This window comes from Xiphophorus couchianus, chromosome 13 (genome assembly GCF_001444195.1).
Source record: "Xiphophorus couchianus chromosome 13, X_couchianus-1.0, whole genome shotgun sequence".
NCBI classification, from domain to species: Eukaryota; Metazoa; Chordata; class Actinopteri; order Cyprinodontiformes; family Poeciliidae; genus Xiphophorus; species Xiphophorus couchianus.
The window spans coordinates 8,623,161-8,640,553 of record NC_040240.1 but is presented as its reverse complement, the minus strand read 5'-3'; the positions used below and the strand labels follow the sequence as shown (position 1 = coordinate 8,640,553).

General features: G+C 40.6%; 3 protein-coding genes across 5 annotated transcripts; all 3 read right to left on the bottom strand.

The window, feature by feature from the left end:
* Positions 1-14: 14 nt before the first annotated feature.
* On the bottom strand, positions 15-3,560 carry LOC114155901 (peptidyl-prolyl cis-trans isomerase FKBP14-like). Its single transcript, XM_028036047.1, has 4 exons — positions 3,260-3,560; positions 1,737-1,885; positions 1,240-1,367; positions 15-1,035 (listed from the first exon to the last, which is right to left on the bottom strand). Exons 1-4 carry the CDS (start codon positions 3,445-3,447, stop codon positions 877-879), a joined length of 624 nt encoding a protein of 207 aa, XP_027891848.1. The 5' UTR covers positions 3,448-3,560; the 3' UTR covers positions 15-876.
* A 1,053-nt stretch (positions 3,561-4,613) lies between these two features.
* On the bottom strand, positions 4,614-6,601 carry LOC114155902 (lactose-binding lectin l-2-like). The gene is made up of 2 exons (XM_028036048.1): positions 6,512-6,601; positions 4,614-5,220 (listed from the first exon to the last, which is right to left on the bottom strand). The coding sequence occupies exon 2, from the start codon at positions 5,203-5,205 to the stop codon at positions 4,717-4,719; it is 489 nt and encodes a 162-aa protein (XP_027891849.1). The 5' UTR covers positions 5,206-5,220; positions 6,512-6,601; the 3' UTR covers positions 4,614-4,716.
* Positions 6,602-7,789: 1,188 nt separating this feature from the next.
* LOC114155898 (acetylcholinesterase collagenic tail peptide-like) lies at positions 7,790-17,038 on the bottom strand. Of its 3 annotated transcripts, none has more exons than XM_028036039.1 (18): positions 16,114-17,038; positions 15,873-15,993; positions 15,646-15,779; positions 15,423-15,530; positions 14,303-14,347; positions 14,154-14,180; positions 13,295-13,366; positions 13,100-13,162; positions 12,995-13,021; positions 12,701-12,745; positions 12,423-12,458; positions 12,271-12,351; positions 12,063-12,159; positions 11,819-11,961; positions 11,610-11,729; positions 10,184-10,313; positions 9,714-9,816; positions 7,790-9,067 (listed from the first exon to the last, which is right to left on the bottom strand). In XM_028036039.1, exons 2-18 carry the CDS (start codon positions 15,973-15,975, stop codon positions 8,998-9,000), a joined length of 1,404 nt encoding a protein of 467 aa, XP_027891840.1. In that variant the 5' UTR covers positions 15,976-15,993; positions 16,114-17,038; the 3' UTR covers positions 7,790-8,997. The 3 variants fall into 3 exon arrangements, with proteins under 3 accessions (XP_027891840.1, XP_027891841.1, XP_027891842.1); XM_028036040.1 differs by having other exon boundaries at positions 7,824-9,067; positions 16,496-17,038; XM_028036041.1 differs by having other exon boundaries at positions 7,824-9,067; positions 16,555-17,038.
* Positions 17,039-17,393: the final 355 nt, after the last annotated feature.

The window sequence follows — 17,393 nt, the reverse complement described above, 5'->3', positions numbered from 1 at the left end:
AAAGATCAAATCTCTTTAAAAGAACTATTTTAATGCTTAATACAATAAATATAACACATGTTCCAGATTTTAAGGTAAATTTGTTTTGATGATAATCAAGTTTTTGGAGAGTTTATGTTTTCCTATCCAAATGGATTCAGAAAATTAGCTTTAGAAAGATGTCAACAACAACGACAACAAAAAAAGACAAGGCATTTCTACAGTAGGAAAACTGTGAGCACCATAGGTTTTTGTTTTTTTTAATTCAGATGGAGTGGAGTCATTTGACCTGCAGTTCTGGTCAGAAGTTTATATACCTTCATGATTGGCATGAAAGTCATTATTCTGGATATACAGCTACGTACATGAAAAAATGTACTTGAAAGCCAGGTCCAGGTGAAAAAGAGAAATATTTTAAATAATTTAGCAATTTCTCATAAGATGAGTAGTGGTAAAATATTTAGCTCCAGAGCTTGTTCAAGGCCCCACAGAAGCCGTATGGTTTTTCTGCTACTTCCTAAAAAACATCAAACCAACTACTAGTGAAGGTGTATATATAAAGTTTTGAGACTATTGCAAGAGACAATTAAGTTTTTTGTGGTATACTTATTCCACTAAAAGAACATTTAGCCCCTGCTGATTAGATGAAAACTTCTGAACAAAACTGTTTGTCTTCAATGATCTTATGTGTTCGAATGGAAAGCCAAATGATTTACCTTCTTTGCTATTCTTGGTTTTTAAAAATCTTACCTCTGATTGAAAACTTGGCCTCAAAAGCAAAACAGTCTGCTTAAAATGTATGACGCAACCAGTTTCACAGTTGTGTTTCACACAAGCATGCTGCTTTAAATAACCTGAGAGTCTCTTGTGTTTAAGCAACAAGCCACAGCAGTGATGTTACAGTTCGTCGTGTTTGTAGGTGAACTCTCTTGCAGATAGGAAACCATCGTTGTTCGTGTCCTCTTTGGCGAAGATATCGGCCGCCATGTTCTCATGTAACGTGTCATTGGGCGGGTAGCCGTGGCGCTCAAACTCCTTCCTGAGATATTCTTTCACCTAAAACAGACAAACAGTGAGATATAGGGATTAAACAAAGTAAATACTAAAAAAAATACGATAAATACCAAGTAAAAACAAACAACAAAAACTCTGTCTGCAATAATTATGTGAAAAAAACTAAAGAAGCCTGAAAGAGATAAACACTTTTTCTTGACTCTGTACACTCAACTTATTGCTGAAGAGAAAAATCTTTGTGGTCACCTCGTATCTGGAGAGCCTCCAGTCGTCATTGAGGTCCATCTCCTGAAAGGACTCGTGAGACCTCGGGCCATTTCTGATTTCAAGCAGTTCAACCAAGAAGGTCAGCGTGCTCTCCGGTGGGATCTTACCTGGTCACAGGTAACAAGTCAGGTTAATAAATAGAACCATCAAAAAATTACTTCAACAAAACAGTCATTGGGCAGTTTCAGTCTTTCAGCCAAGCTTTTGGATATTTTGACATCTATAAAATGGATGGTTAGCTTCTACAGGGCGATAGTTTTGGTTAGTGTAGTTTGTGCTTACCAGAGTGAAAGCACAGAACTGTTTGCATGCTCCATGCTGAGTCAAAGCAGACCACTGTCCCACAATAAAGTTTCAGCTTAGCATGATAGTCCTAGAAAACCACTGGAAGTAAGACAAAGAAACATGAATATCACATAGAGAGACTGTGTTCAGCAGCATGCATTGAAGACAGAAGACAAACAAGGCCTCTCTACCTTTCCCTTCCTTCCCATAGGCCAGGTCTGGAGGTATTACCAGTTTCCTCTTCTCTCCTGAACACATGTCCTGCAGGCCTACATCCCAGCCTTTGAGTACCTCCCTGATCCCCAACGTGAACCACATTGCTTTCTCATTTTGCCTTCGACTGTCGGGAAAACATAACGAGAGAGACGCCATTTAAAGGTGTCACCAGTGCCTTCATTCACAGTTTGACAGTCGTGAGCAAGAGGTTGGTATTTAAAAATAAACCTGTTCACTCTAAGAGTTTCCTACAGAAAATCTGCTAAACCTGGTAGTAGAGGCGCTAGGGCAGTCCACCGGCGGCCCTCCATGTTTTTGCGTAAAAAGAAATCTTAAAAGTTACAAATATTTGGAGGTGCACGAGCAGGCATCATAATTTGGAAATAATAGCACGTGAAGCCAACAAAATTGGTGCGCATCCCTCACATCCAACTCAGTGTGCCGCTTAGCCTGGTGGGGGGTGGAGCCAGTAAAGCCTGGTGGCCCGCCAGGCTTATATTATACTGGGGGAATCACTGAGTCTGCTTAATTACAACTAGTGATGTTTCATAGTTTTATAAGACATAGAACCTTTTTGTGAAATATTCAGATATGATAAGCAATGCCGTAGTTGCCCTTTGTAAGGCAATATCCACACAATTGGTTTCCATACTTAGCAACAATACAGCTCTTATAAACGTCGGGCACTGTCTTGGGTTCACCAGCAACATTTTAAAACTTGAGAGATAGTTCCCATTGGGTGCAATGAGATTTTCACAGTATAATAATATTGAGAAAGAATAAAACTATTTTACAGTAGAATACCATAATCAACACGATCCTTTAAAATGAGCTTGATGAAGTGGACGAAAGACAATTATTCCTTCTGCTGCTAAAACAATACAATATATTCGTTAATATAGTTATAACAATGAAAATACAAAAGTTTTCTTATTCTAATATTGATTTTAATGCACACAATTCAAAATATATAATATGAAAACCTTCTGATTTTTAAATGATTATTGCACCTAATATTAATCAGAGTACTGGCTGAATCTGCTTTTTGTTCTTGTAGTTGTTAAAGTAAATATTTCCAAGCAGCCAGGAGAAGGTAAAATGCCAGCCAGGTCCAAACAAGCACCTTCTCTAGTCCAAACGTAAAAGTGCATTAGACTGGACCTGCTGCATCTTTTCCTTTATACAATATTAATGACCCCTACGTCTGTAAAAGTATCAGTTCCGGTTAAGGTTTTAATCACGTGATGCCAACAAATGGAGAGTTTTGCGTACAAACACTTAAGCTTTTTGTGAAATTTTAGGTTTGTGGGTGACGAAAACTTTTCTTTTTTTTTTTACTGTCACAAAGAAGAGAGGGGATCAGTGTTCTAACCTCTGTTACACAACATGCTAGAACATAATCCACCAGGAAAAAACATGAAGACTTGTTTGTTTTTTTTTCCCCCATCTTATTATGTTTCAAATTCTTTAATAAGCAAGTCATGGAAACACTTTGTACCTGGAGTAAAACATGGTCCCGTTCTCAAAGTATCCGTCATGATGCACCAGCAGCATGTCTCCGTACTTGGACCTTCGGTGACAGATGAAGGGCCTGTGCAGAACCTCTATGTCCACCTCGGCTTCGGGCAGCTTCCCGCCGCTGACGGAGGCCAGCATGGAGGAGCCGAGCAGCACGACCAGCCACATGCCCACACACCCAACTTCAGGCAAATTTAAGAAGAAAACACGCAGAAAACATAAAACTGCAGCAGCAGAAGCAGCTTCTCCTCTACGTGGCAGTGAGTGACGCTGCTGCAGGAATCTTTCCTCTGATTGGCTGCTTTCCGCAAAGGCCCCGCCCACAAACATTCATCTGATTACACGTATTCATTCATGCTTTATAGGCTGATGCAAAAACAAAATGTTTTTCTTTTATTTTTTGCTATATATTATAGTTACCTCAAGAACACCAGCAAAAAAATCCGTGACTTTTTATGGATCTGAGCACATGGACAAAAATACAATTTCTTGTTTAAAGTAGTTCTGCTTACATAAACATAAAGCAGGAAAATGGTTAGCTTAAAAAAAAAATCAAAGTTGGAGTCAAAATTCATTAAAATATGTCCACCTACGCATTTGTGGCTCAGTTTTATGTTTTATTTTACTTTTTTTTTAATAAGTAAAATTCTTTGCAGAAGCATTTATTTCCACATACAAAATAACTTAGTTCCCGGTGAGTGATTTAAAAAGATATTTCACCTCCTCTCACCAACTTCAAATTATTCCTGGGTCCTTGTCCAACCTCATTTGTTACACTCGAAGTTGCTATAAACTTTCAAATGAATTCACCTCAAGCCAGTTAAATTAAAAACTTTTTCCATATCTGTGGCACTTTAAGTCAGCGAAGTGTGTTTGGAAATATTCACACTAATAGTTTGTCAATTTAAAATGAATGTTTCCGACTGTTGAAAATAATGAGGGCGGCTAAGGGAAATCAATAAACCCCACACAAAGTTTACAGTACAACATGTACTGTTTGCTCAGACTTTGTCTCTGGACCAAAGTACACCATGGATCTTGTGTAACATTCTGCTGAATTTTCCTCACACAAGTTATATTTTTTCACAAAAATGTCAACTACACTTAAAGTGCTGCTTTAAAAATGTCCAAAGAGCTTGAAAAAAAAAAAAGTAAATAAAAAACACAAGTTATTAAAATACATCCAATGCCACAAATTTCAGTTCCAAAAGATTAATCTTGGGGTTTTTTTTTGTTTGTTTTGATTTTATTAGATCTAATGCTTGAGATGTACTACATCACAGAAAAATGTAAGAACATTTAGTTACAAATAGTATTCAATAATCACAAAGAGGTTTTTTGGAGAGCAGGTTCATTTTTTATTAATTATACAGATGTATTTCATGACTGCCGACACAAGTTAAATTGCACAGCAGATTCAAATGATTTCCCCTGCCTCTACAGACAACAAACACAGTGTTTTTTACAGACGAAAGAAAATGTCAGGGAGCACACATAGTCATTCCACTTATAGTGTGTGTACATGTTGGTGTGTCCACAGTTTTCATTTCCTCCTGCATTATCTGGTTGTCCTCCGTCCCAATAGAGAAAATCCATTTTGGACCCATCTGACCACATCCAGGATCCTTCCTTGTGGAGATCGGTGAGTCCAATCCAGGTGAAGGCCTGAGTAGGATCAAAGCTCTTGATCATGGAATTGACAAAATTCTGTTCCTCCAGACTGTGGATGGACGCCAGGTTGCTGTCAATGGACAGACAGTAGAGCTCGGCGTCAGCCCAGGTCATCTTTGTGGCGATGTACTTGTAGCAGCGGTCGTTGAAGCTGTACCAGAATTCCGGACAATTGTTTGTCGCTAGCACAAGTTCATTCCCGTTCGAGGGAGACATGGCAACCAGAGCCAGACCCAACAAGAAGATCAACAACATGTTGGAGTTAGGAGACAAAAAATGTACCCAAAAATGTTGATGGCTTCCTGAACTTCACTGATAGATGTAATGAAGTCGTCCGCCTTTTGTCACGTTCTGATTCATCCCACAGAGAGGCGTCTGCTCGATTGGCGAGTTTCATTGGTCAAATGAATTTAGCAAATGGAAAAAAAAAAGAAAAAGAAAGATAATCATTAATTTAACATTTCCCTACAACCTCCAAGGGTTGTATCCCCCTAAAGCTGATATTTAATCTTTTTAAGTAAAAAGAAAGTTTTTCTCCTGCAGCATGTGATTGTTGATTGTTTCATTATTCTGTACTTTCAATAGTTATTCACATTTCTAAACACTAAAGTAAAAGAAATCATGTCATAGTTACTTTATCTTGTCCTGAACGCACACAGCATTGCAGGTGATTTATTTAGTTTTTTCCATGATTGCAAGATTACAGGGGCAGCATTCTGTGTTTTTCAGGCACATAGTGACATTTAATATCATCGTCAAGTCACTATTTTATCTTCAGTTGCTATAAAAATGCTACTTATGTGAAATATGACTTAAAAGAAAGTTTACTTCCTGATTTGATCCTTGAAATCAGGCTCTTTAAAAACGTCTACTGTTTTGAGACTTCACTGTCAGGAAGTCATCACAACATTGCTCCTTTATTAACCTTTTTACCAAAAGATAAATAGTATTCAACAATCATTCAAACAAGGTTTCTGGAAGGCAGCTTTATTTTTTCTGAATCAAGCACATTTATTTCACGGCTGCAGAAACAAGTTAAGTTGGACAGCAGATTCAGATGTTTTTCCGCATTGCTATTGACAAACCCTGCGCATTCCACAAACAATAGACAATGTTTCAGAGCGCACGTTATCGTTCCACTTATAGTGTGGGTGCATGTTGATATGTCCACAGTGTTCACGTGCTTCTCTGTTATCTGGTTGTCTTCCGTCCCAATAAAGAAAATCCACTTTGGACCCCATCTGACCTCATCCAGAATCCTTCCTTGTGGAGATCAGAGAGTCCAATCCAGGTGAAGGCCTGAGTAGGATCAAAGGTCTTAATCACGGAATTGACATAGTTTTGTTCCTCCTGACTGTGGATGGACACCACATTGCCGCCCACAGAAACACAGTGGACCGCCACATCAGCCCAGGTCGTCTTTGTGTCAACATATTGGTAGCAGGTCCAATTGAAGATGTACCAGGATTCTGGACAGCTGTTGTTCATTCCCGTTTGAAGGAGAGACAGCAACCAGAGCCAGACCCAACGAGGAGATCAACAACATGTTGGAGCTAGAAGATAAAAAAAATGTACCTTGGTGTTGATGTCTTGCTGAACTTCACTGACGGATGTTATGAACTCATCTGCGTCTTGTCATGTTCTCATATGTCCCACAGAGAGAAGTCTGCTCGATTAGTGAGTTTTTTTGGTCCAATGGATCAAATGAAAAAAGAAAATCATTAACTTCCACAGCAGGTGAATCAGCCTGAACCAGATACTTACTCTTTTTCTGTAAAGTTTAACATCAGTTTTGTCAAATTTTTGTACTCTGCAGCACACTGAAATGTTTTTTTCTTTGAACCAGCTTAACAAAGTACTCTAATTTGCTCAAGTTACTGTAATTCTAATCTAATAAAATGACTTGTAATAAATTAGAGTATTTTGTTCAAATGGTTGAAAGTTTCTTTTTTCATTGCACGCAATTGTTATCCTTCTGCACTTTATTATTCATAATTTACAGCTTTTCTTGTGCAGTTGTCGACTCAAAACTCCTCATTTTCAAGTCAGTTAACACACGGGCCTAAACAGCAATATTCATGATCAAAGTGACCATAAGTACAGCAAAAGTGTTTGCAAAAGGCTCTCATCGTGTCAAAACGTTTAGAAAATGAATCAAAACTGGTAACTAATTGCACAAACTCATCCAATCAATCATTACATAATGATTATAAAATGGACCACAAAATACAGCTCTTATTACTGTAGCCCATTAAATTGCTTTCAAGCAAGTGTTACTTGTTATCTTTCTACACTGGCTGTGTCAAATTGTCCTTCCTGCAAAGAACTAGATCCAGAATCAGATATAGTTTGATCCAAATTGTATTGATTGAGTCTTAAGAGGCGCCACATCTGCAATGTTCTTTACCAGTAAGGATCAAATTCATATGAGACTGCATTTCAATTGTGGGATGTTTATTTTACTGTGATCATTTTTTTTCTTAATATGTTATTCTCAGATTTGATTTTGTTTTACATTTGCAGTGCTTTCTGTAATATTTACAGTATTTCAGTCACAGTTTGAGAACAAATCAGTAAAGTTATGCCTCAAAGCATTTCTGATTCTGGATCAAATTCTTTTCAAGAAGGACAACTTGACACAGAAACATAATAAATGGTACTCGTATGGTAGTGATGGGCAATCAGAGCTTTTCCAAGTGACATGAGAAAAAAAAACCCAAGAAAAGTAACTATGAACATTTATCCATCTTCACCAGACCTGCGGGAGAGAAAAAAATTGAGAATTTTTTCAGTACCTCAAAAGTTGTGAATAAAGAGACAGAGTCTGGGCCAAGCAAACTAAAAAAGAAGGAAGTGAGATCATGATTATTTACAGTTGGGATTCTCATAGCTAAAGCAGGTGAAACATCTATGAATGGAACATCAAGCACAGAAACAGCAAAATGTTTCCATGAAATAAGACCAATGAAGTGGTTTGGGGTGATGCTTTTACCTTCTCACATATCTGTTGTTGTCCTTAACATCATTCATGTTTATTTAATAATTACTTTTTTTAATATAACCAGGATGACAGACATTTGAACAAAATGGTAAGGAGCATTATTTTTCACTCCATTTAAATATTCTCAATAATACAGTGCAGAATAATTGCAGAATAAAAATACATGACTTAGTCTTTGTTGCCAGTGAGGGACAGCATTGTGTTTCTGTGCTGCAGAGATCCTTCTTTTGAACGAGAAAAGCAACAAGTGCAGGAATATTTACAGGAATATCTACAGGAAGCTGCTGCAGATCTTTTTCTTCCGCTTGGCTGCTTTCCACACAAGCCCCGATGTGCAGATCAAGTCTTTATTGATGTTATTATTTTATCAAATGTACACTTACATTCATACATCATGCTGCTTCAGTAACCGTATGTTATTACTATGTTTTTGCTAAAGGACATTCATGTTTTCCTGTCGGATTGTTTGAAATTCCTCTGCTAGAGGGGACACAATATGGCTACAGCTTTGAACAGATAAAGCAGTCTGCTGTGCACTTATACATATTTGCATGCAATATCACAACATTGTAATTAATAAACACGTGTTTTGTTATACATTGCACAGGAGTAAGAACATTCAGGCGCCTTACATTTGCATACGACAATACAATACAACCCTTTTCTAACGTCTTGTAGGAAAGAGCACATAGCTTATTTCTGCATTAACAGTCAGCACGTCTTAAACAGCGTTAAGTATTTCACATGGTGCAATCATTACATCCTTAAAATGCTTCCCCCCATCTCTAATGATTTTCTAACAGTGCTGCAGCCCATGGAGCTGTTATCCATGGGCTCAAGACCAAACCTCAAGGTGTGGAGGGTACTACAGTTGATGTAAAAAAAAAACTAAAAAAACATTCTTCCATGACTTTTCATGCCTGGGAGCAGGCACATCAGCTTCGCTTTAGTGCCGTCTTTCAGCGCATCACTTGTTGGTTTCAGAGTTTTGGTACTCCAGAGGAAGTCTGAAGTACAATTTCTTCATTCAGGGAGGCCTTCTGTATTCAGGTGAAGTACTTGCAGCCGGTAGAATCAATGAGGCAGGACTCGGTGCATTTAAGCTGCCCGAAGGACCTGCAAAAAACATAGAGAGTGGTTAAAAATGAATGAAAATATCATTTACCAGTCTGCTAACATGAAAATAGAAGCAGGGCAAACTTAAAGAAGTCAGGGAGTCCCGATAAAAATACATGAAAATATGTCTACCTCTGCATCTGCAGCTCAGTTTTTTTGTTAAATATAATTTAGCAATATTTCACGTTTAAAAATTGCTGCACTTTACAATCAGTGATGTATTAAGATATTTTAACTCCCTCACTATCCTCACTTTTTTCTTGGGTCCTCATTTTCTAGATATCTCTTGACGTAGCTCTATATGTAGCTTCACTCGTCTTCCCATTAGCTTAATATAGCCTGAGAGGTCCATACTAAGAAAAAGCAACTCCACAGCATTATGCTGCCACTACCTTTTTTGATTCACTCCACAATTGTGCTCTACTTTGTGTTGGACTATGTCAAAAAATTCCAATAAAATACATTGAAGTTTGTGATCGTAACGTGGCATGACTGGAAAGAAAATTTAAGGTGTATGAATTGTTTACACCTTAAAACCGCTTTCCTTTTATCGTATCGTCTTAAAATCTGTAATGAGAGTTGCTGTAATTAAAAAAATAACCCAGTAAAATACATGTGTGCATGCTCTAAGAATCAGTTAGCGTACCCGGGGAGATAGGATTTGCAGGTCTGGTAACCAAAATCTTTCCCATCGCACTCTTCTATACCCTCATGTCGGTATCCATCTCCACAGTAGGCCCACTTACAATCTGCAGGGGGGTAAGAGAAAATGTGAGAACGCAACGGGGCAGGAGAAAGAAGACGTTACTAATTTCTTTGGCACAGCGACCCATGTTCGGCGATGCCAGCAAAGCATTTTCCTGCTAATTTAATTGGATAGAGGCAGAGCGCAGTGAGAGGTTGGCAGGGAAAGGGACGGGCGAGGGATTAATAAAAGATCAAGGAAAGTCTTTTAGACTGCGCCACATGAGCACAGGATCCAGTGGCATGCTGTGGCTTTGCTCTGCAGCATGCTTCTATTTTTTCCTGTGGCAAAACCCTAGACTAGTTTATAGTAAAACTGCTGCATAATAATCTGAAATGAAACTGAGAATATAGTCTGTGCGTTTTACTTACTGAGACAAGCGTCTGTGACGATCTGGTTTCCGTCGTCGCACTCCTCCCCGTGCTGGATCTGCACCTTCCCATCCCCACACACACCTCCTCTCTCTGGGACGGTCTCCGTGGACTGGAATGGCTGAAAGGGCTGCAGGGACAGAAAATATAAACGCTGTCCAGGTGTTGCTATGCAGACTAAAAGAATGCTAGCACGAGATCATTTAGAGACTAAGCATATTATGCTTTCAAGCTGAAGATCAGTACATGTTCGAATGCACAGTGCTTCACAGAAGTATTGCCACTTACCACATTGCATTTGATTGAGATTTCATGTGCTAGACCAGGGGTCTGCAGCATTTACAGTGCAAAGAGCCATTTTTATCCCCAGTGAGGCTAAAAGTCTGGTTTAGATTTGCACATGTAACATGAACGTTTGGATAAGACATTTTTGATGAATATCTGCAGTACCAGACTTGTCATTTTTGATGAGTTGACATTTTATTTCTATGCTCAGGTTTTAAAATGACATAAAAAACAACACTTGCAAACAGAAGATGGATACGTTGTCTTCTTTAGGATGTCAGTATTTGTGGAAAATTATGTAAAAAGAAAAAAAAAGTACACGGATTTTAAGTAATGACAGGAAAAATTGCATGTTTTTGCAAATGCAAAGATGGAATTTACACTTTTGTAAATTGAAAATTTAAATAAAATTGTATTACATGTAATTATAATTAAATTCATTTAAATTACATTCATTTAAATTAAATTATGTTTAAATTAAAATGTAATTTTTGCAAAAATTCAATTTTTACAATTAAAGCTGTAATTATTGGGTCCAAATTCAAAAACATTGGGTTTCTTATCATCTTAGCTAGAGCTACATGCGGCTCCGGAGCCGCAGGTTCCAGGCCCCTTTGCTGGACAAACCAAAAGTACATAATATTCAAGTAGGAAATTAATATTTTGGTTTTCAGATTTGTTTTGTTTTTACATGCAGAAGTGTAAAACAGAATATGTCATGCATTTGCATCAGCTTCAGATGCCCCTACTTAGAGTCAGTACAATAAACAGAAGTGTTTGGTCTACATGGGAAATACCACATGAGAAGAAAAACAATGCATATCAGCCTAAAAACCTCATTCTCAAGCTAAAACATGGTGGTGGCAGCATGATGCTGTTCTGCTGAAACTGTGCAGTCCTGGTAGAAAACTTGGTAAAGGTTGAATCTTTAAGAAAGGTTCGCCTCTCATTAGGACAACAGTCATGAATGTCCAGCTAGGCATGCCATGGAATCAAAGTATATTCATGTGTTACCATGGCCCAGTCAAAGTTCAGCATTCATATCCAATTGAGAATCTGTGCTGCTTTGCTTTATTCCCTTCTCTTTTTTTGTTTGTGCAAGACATTATAATACCAAACGTACACCTTTGAATCTAATTACCTGGATGGGACTCCAGCCGTCTTTATCCTTATAGTAAAGCATTCGCTTATCTTTCCTTAGTACGATTGCGTTTTCGACACGAAGGCGACCCATCTCCTCCTCGCTGTTCACCACAAATATCTGCATAAAGAACCGGAGCACACTCACAAACGTAGTGGCCACACTAACGGTACGATTTCAGTTCGCACTGTCAACACGCAGAGTCTCACAGCAGTGAGTTTGTTGCCGCCCCGTCGCGTTGTGTAGTAGTTTCCAAAGGGGGCGTTATTTGATCCAATTACAGTATCACAGTCGCAGTGACCTGGCGGGCCCGGGAGGCCCTTCTCTCCTTTCTCCCCCACCAAGTAGAGACCTGAAAAAAGGGTGCATGGATAATGCATACAGGGGTCAAAACAATATATAGAGGTTGGAACAGAGGTGTGTGGGTGTGGGTGTGTGAGCTGGTTACAGTACCTGATGCTGGAGGCCCAGGTGGGCCAGGGAGGCCATTGGGACCTGCAGGTCCTGGGGGTCCCATGACGCCTGGGGCCCCTGAATGCCCTTTGATACCCTGCACAAATTCAACAGCAGGCCAACCGTAAACACAAACACAGAGAACTGTCACTTTTATCACGTTGTTTAGTACAACTAGAGTCACACAAATAGTACAAGATTTCTTTACCTGTTTGCCTCTTTTCCCTGGTCTCCCAGTTGGTCCTCTCTTCCCAGAAACACCTGGCTCTCCCTTTGGGCCCGCCTCACCCTGAGAGAAGAGCATACTTCAGGGTTCCGGCTCATTTTTAATGTGAAAGTTCCTAACAGTTTATTCAATACCTTCTGTCCGAGCATCCCAGGCAAACCAATTGAACCCTGGACAGAGAAAAATCGTTATGAAAAATAAATATTACTACAGCAATTTAAATCAACTGTCTTGCATCAGACTTTCTTGACTTGGAACTTTTAGTTAATTGGAGAAGATGTTTATAGTGTAGATGTTTAAGTCCTCTGGAACGAAGTATGAGCAGATTATCATAGAACCAAACAGAAGTACTAAATGCAAAGATACAACAGTTTCCAGGTGACTTCAGGACCTGCAGTGTAAACAAACAGACCTTGTCCCCTTTTGGTCCTGCAGAGCCACGGTCGCCTCGGTCCCCCTCGTTGAAAACAGAAGATTGAAATGTGTCAAAATTCAATTAAAAACAGAAAGCAGCAAGCATTTCCTGGAACTTCCTCCATCAGAGGGTCTGTCATTGATATTATTCTGTTGCATAAATGTAACTGGGTAGGCTATAAATCACTGCACTGTCAGGAGGATCCCTGACATTATTGGTTCTTTTCACAATTCCAACTTCTCTTGGAAACAGTTACGGTTTGGCAGGAAGAACATCTGCCTCTAAGCTTACCTTGTCACCTTTGTAACCAGGTAAACCCTGAAAAGACAAGCAGAGAATGTTAAGGTTGGCCTTGAATCTACCCGACTGTTTTCATAATGTAAAGATCTCTCTGACCTTTGTTCCTGGCGGACCTCGCAGCCCTGGTAAACCCATGAGTCCCGAGTCTCCTTTTTCTCCCTTACAACCAATTTTTAAAAAAATCAATCATTCCCAATATACAGATGTCTACGACACATATTTCTCTAGTGTGCCATTGTAGATAGGTGTACCATAGTACACAGTGATATATTTGTACCTTATGGCACTTACTTTGGGTCCTTGTGGACCAGGAAATCCTGGAAATCCTGGTGTCCCTGGGGGACCGGGCGCGCCAGGACGGCCCTGCAGGAAAAGAAAGTGCCAGTTAGAAATACTGATTTATATGCTCATGTTTTTTCCCCACTATTTCTTGTCATATTACAACCAAAAACAGCATCGCTACCATGACACTCTGTGGCAGAATCATGCAGCATGCTTTTCTGCAGCCAAAAACAAAGACGCTGGCCAGAACATGGAAGAAGATGGGTGGAGCTAGATGCGGGAAAATCTGGAAGAAATCTGTTCAGACTTGTATTTTTAAAAAGTCTGGATGTAAAACCTTAAAAATGAGGAATATACAGTACATAAAGCCCTAATTAGTCCCACTCTGCAGCTTTCTGCTAGTTGAACAGAAGAGAAGCATCCTCACATCTTGTTTACACCTGAACTGCATTCCAGAGCTGCAGCCCGTGCTTTCGTTCGGCAGCCCGTGTGTAAGGCTGCGGCATCTGGAGGCACAGCGGACCTCCTGTGTGATTTATCATGGAAAGCAAAAGCACTTAGGAAGATTAAAATGCACAAGGAGAGTGCTGGTGGAGGGGCTTGATCAGCAGGACTTGGGTTCAGTCGTGGAGGTGAATGGGACCAAGCCAAGGAGAGCTAGAGAGTAAGGAAAAATGAGCAGGGTACCGAAGGATGCCCTGGGAGATCAACCCAGTGCTTACTGCTGAGACTAATGTTGCATGACCCATTTAGTAACGGGAGGAGAATTCCGGGGATATAGATAAACAAATTGGATTATAGAAAGAGAATGCTTGGAGGGAGCTAGAGAGGGGCATGAAGGAACACGTGCAGTAGTGAAGCTGCTCACCCTTGCCCCCGGACGTCCAATTTCTCCCTGGAGGACGACAAATGGGAGGAGAAGAAGAAGAGATGTCATTAGAGCGCAGATGAGTGCAAGGACAAATTCCTTCAGCAGAGCTTTGAATTAGGGGCACAATTCTCAAGGAGAACACACACCTTTCTCCCTTTTGGTCCCCTTATACCAGGCAATCCAATTTCACCCTGAAAAATGACACAAAACATTTTTATCCAGCTTGTGTGACCTATACTGAGGACAAGACATTTGCAGCATGATCAATAGTAACAAGGTTATCGAAATTCCTGTCTGTGCTTGCTGAACAATATTTCCATCTACTGCCTTAAATGTCTGTAGCTATCCAATGCAACATGATTTAATCAAAACCTAATGCACAGGGCCCGGCAAAGCCATTTACACCCTTTGACCTTTTCTACATGTTGCCCAAAAAATCATCCCATCAACATGATGCCGACGGCACTATGTTTCTGATACTGCAAATTAAAGGCTAATGTAGAAAATTACAGTAGGATTAAGTTTCAACCTTTATCCCAAGAGCTGGAATAGCACAACTGCAAACCAACAAAGATGTGGACACCCACCTGAACTGGACATGTGGAAGAAAGTGTTCTGGTCACAAAGAACCAAAGTTGAACTTTTTGGCCTGCAAATTAACACTTCACACCATACTGCATGCACCATCGTAGTGGTGACACATGGAGGTACCAGCATCAAGTTGTGGTGATATGTTTTTTTCCAAAAGTGCACCGATTGCCGTTTTCTGGTCAGTCTTTAAAGAGCCCAACCTTCCGATTGTGATTTGGACTGATACTGATTTTTTGTAAATGGCTGACAGTGTCAGGTGTTATAAGGGTACAATACACCTTCAATGTTCCAATCTTATTTTACTGAAAAAGACTGAACAAAGCTCATGGCACAAGCTTTTTACCTGCACCAGGTAAAAAGGTAGTGGTAGTGCTCTCAAATATAAATGAAATGTTTACTCGTGACCCGGTGGGCAGGTCTGTCACTCAGCCCTCTCTCAAGGCAGAGATTTTCAGATCTTTGTGGAGATCAGTGCAAGATACATGGATAAGATCATTTTGACATTTGAGTATCGGCTGATCACCTAAAGCTAAAGAATTCAGGGCTGATCAATCGGTGAACCCCCGAGTATCTTCAGAAATACATTGAAGTTTGTGGCTACATTGTGAAGAGTTCAAAAGACACAAATGTGTTTACAAAGCACTGTAAATGTAAAATGTTGAGGTGAGTCCTTACCTGGGGTCCTGGAGGTCCTGGGGGTCCTGGTGAACAATCTGTGGTTAATTGCGTATTATCCGGCCCTTCACCTCCGAAAACGGTTGGTTCCAATAAGCTCAGTGTGTCCTTCATTCACCAATCGTGTTAACACATAAATAAAAACAATAGCTCCTCAATGAGTGGCCATCAATGGGAATAGAAGCACAGGCCGACTAGGAGAGGGTGCGGTACACTAACTTACAGGCGTGCCCCTCTTCCAAAGCCGAGGAGGAGGAGGGAAGAGCGGCGGTGGAGGAGGCGACATGAGACAACAGGGGTCAAACCTCAATGCCTCATCCAGGAACCTGAGGGCTGGGAGGACGTCCCTCTGCATCGCTGCGGCGAAACACTCATGTTACATGGTCTACTGTTACAGAACATCTGGGCTTGTTTCCGTTCAGCAACACACACTCACAGCTGATACCTTACCTGAGCGAGGCGACAGGATGTCGTCCAGGTAGGAGTGATGGGATAAGGCCCAAGCGGGACACAGAAGAATGGGAAGAGACAATGCAATTTTCATCAGCTCCATGCTGCCTGTTTGCTGTCCCTGAAATGAACACAACACAAGCTCCCCTAAGCACACGCGCTAATCCTGCAGTCCCCTGGCAGCTGTCACTTTTCCTTTTTCCTCCTTTCAGAGCCCTCCCACCCCATCCACCCAACCCACCCTCTGTAGGCTGTCACTGCTGCTCTATAAACTTGTTGAAGCCCGTCACTGCAGCAGATGCAGCCACCGCTGTAATTCCAGCCGTGCACATACGCCCTCTGTGCCAGAATTAGACTAGAGAAGGAAGAGGGGGTGTATCACTAGCATACAGTATACACGCACACACACACACATAAGTCATGCAACAGTAGTAAGACTGTAATGGGTCCATTCAAACATAGTGTTAGAGTTAACACACATTTCAGCATTGTTGATCAGTGCAGGGATGTGATTCACCGGGATGATCCCCCGGTTTAATGTTCTCCTGCTTTGTATAAGCGGTAGAGCCCGTCCAGTAGATGAACCAACATTAGAAAAGTGGCATCAACAGGCTCTCTCCTACCTTGCACTTGAATCTGATTGTGTGGCACCTGCAGACACGCTGTCTGACGCTCCTCTCACCTTAAAGAAATGAAGCGCGCTGAGCAGGGGAGGCTTCGCTGATATTCACCGTGCAAAATTTGCAACCCTGATCAATCGGATCCGACTTATCGACCTCCCCCTTCCCTCCGCCGGTTAATAACACAATTTTTAAAGGAATGCAGTTTTTTTTAAACCTCCCCTCTTCTTCCTCCTCCTCCTCTTCTTCCTCCTTCTGGCGCTGAAATGCCCAGCAGAAACCACAGAGCAGCGGTGCCTCAGTCCCACTGGATCGACTGGATCTGATGTATCTGTTGTGCCATCCGGATCGACTTCAGATTCGCTAGGACGGATCTGACACTTCTAAGGAGCGTCTGCACGCTGGTCTGGCGCGATTTGTTAACGGTCTCTTATTAGAATAATGGCGCCCTCTGCTGGGCATTTCAGAGAAAGACATAAAATCTATATTTACATGTAACGCTTCAAACACGAGGTACAAACTCCTACTGGGGCAAATTGGAACAACTAACTAACTAACTAACTAACTAACTAACTGTCAGGTTTGACACCTATTAAAGACAAATTGAACAAACAGAAAAGACAAGAGAGTTAGATTATTTTGATCTCGCGAGGAGAACGGATAGAGATGTGTTTACAGTTACAAATCTCCAACCGCTCTGAAACACATTTGTCCGCTCCTCTCTTTTTATTACTTTCAGAGTCCCTATCACAGAGAACACTGCAACTCTAAGGGGTGGGGACAAAACATTTCATTACTTAGTTGCAGTGCTAATGACAATCACTGACTAAACACATGTTATCTTGCATTAAGACACAGAGTAAAAACAGAACAAGTCGTACATCTTCAAGGCGACGGTTCT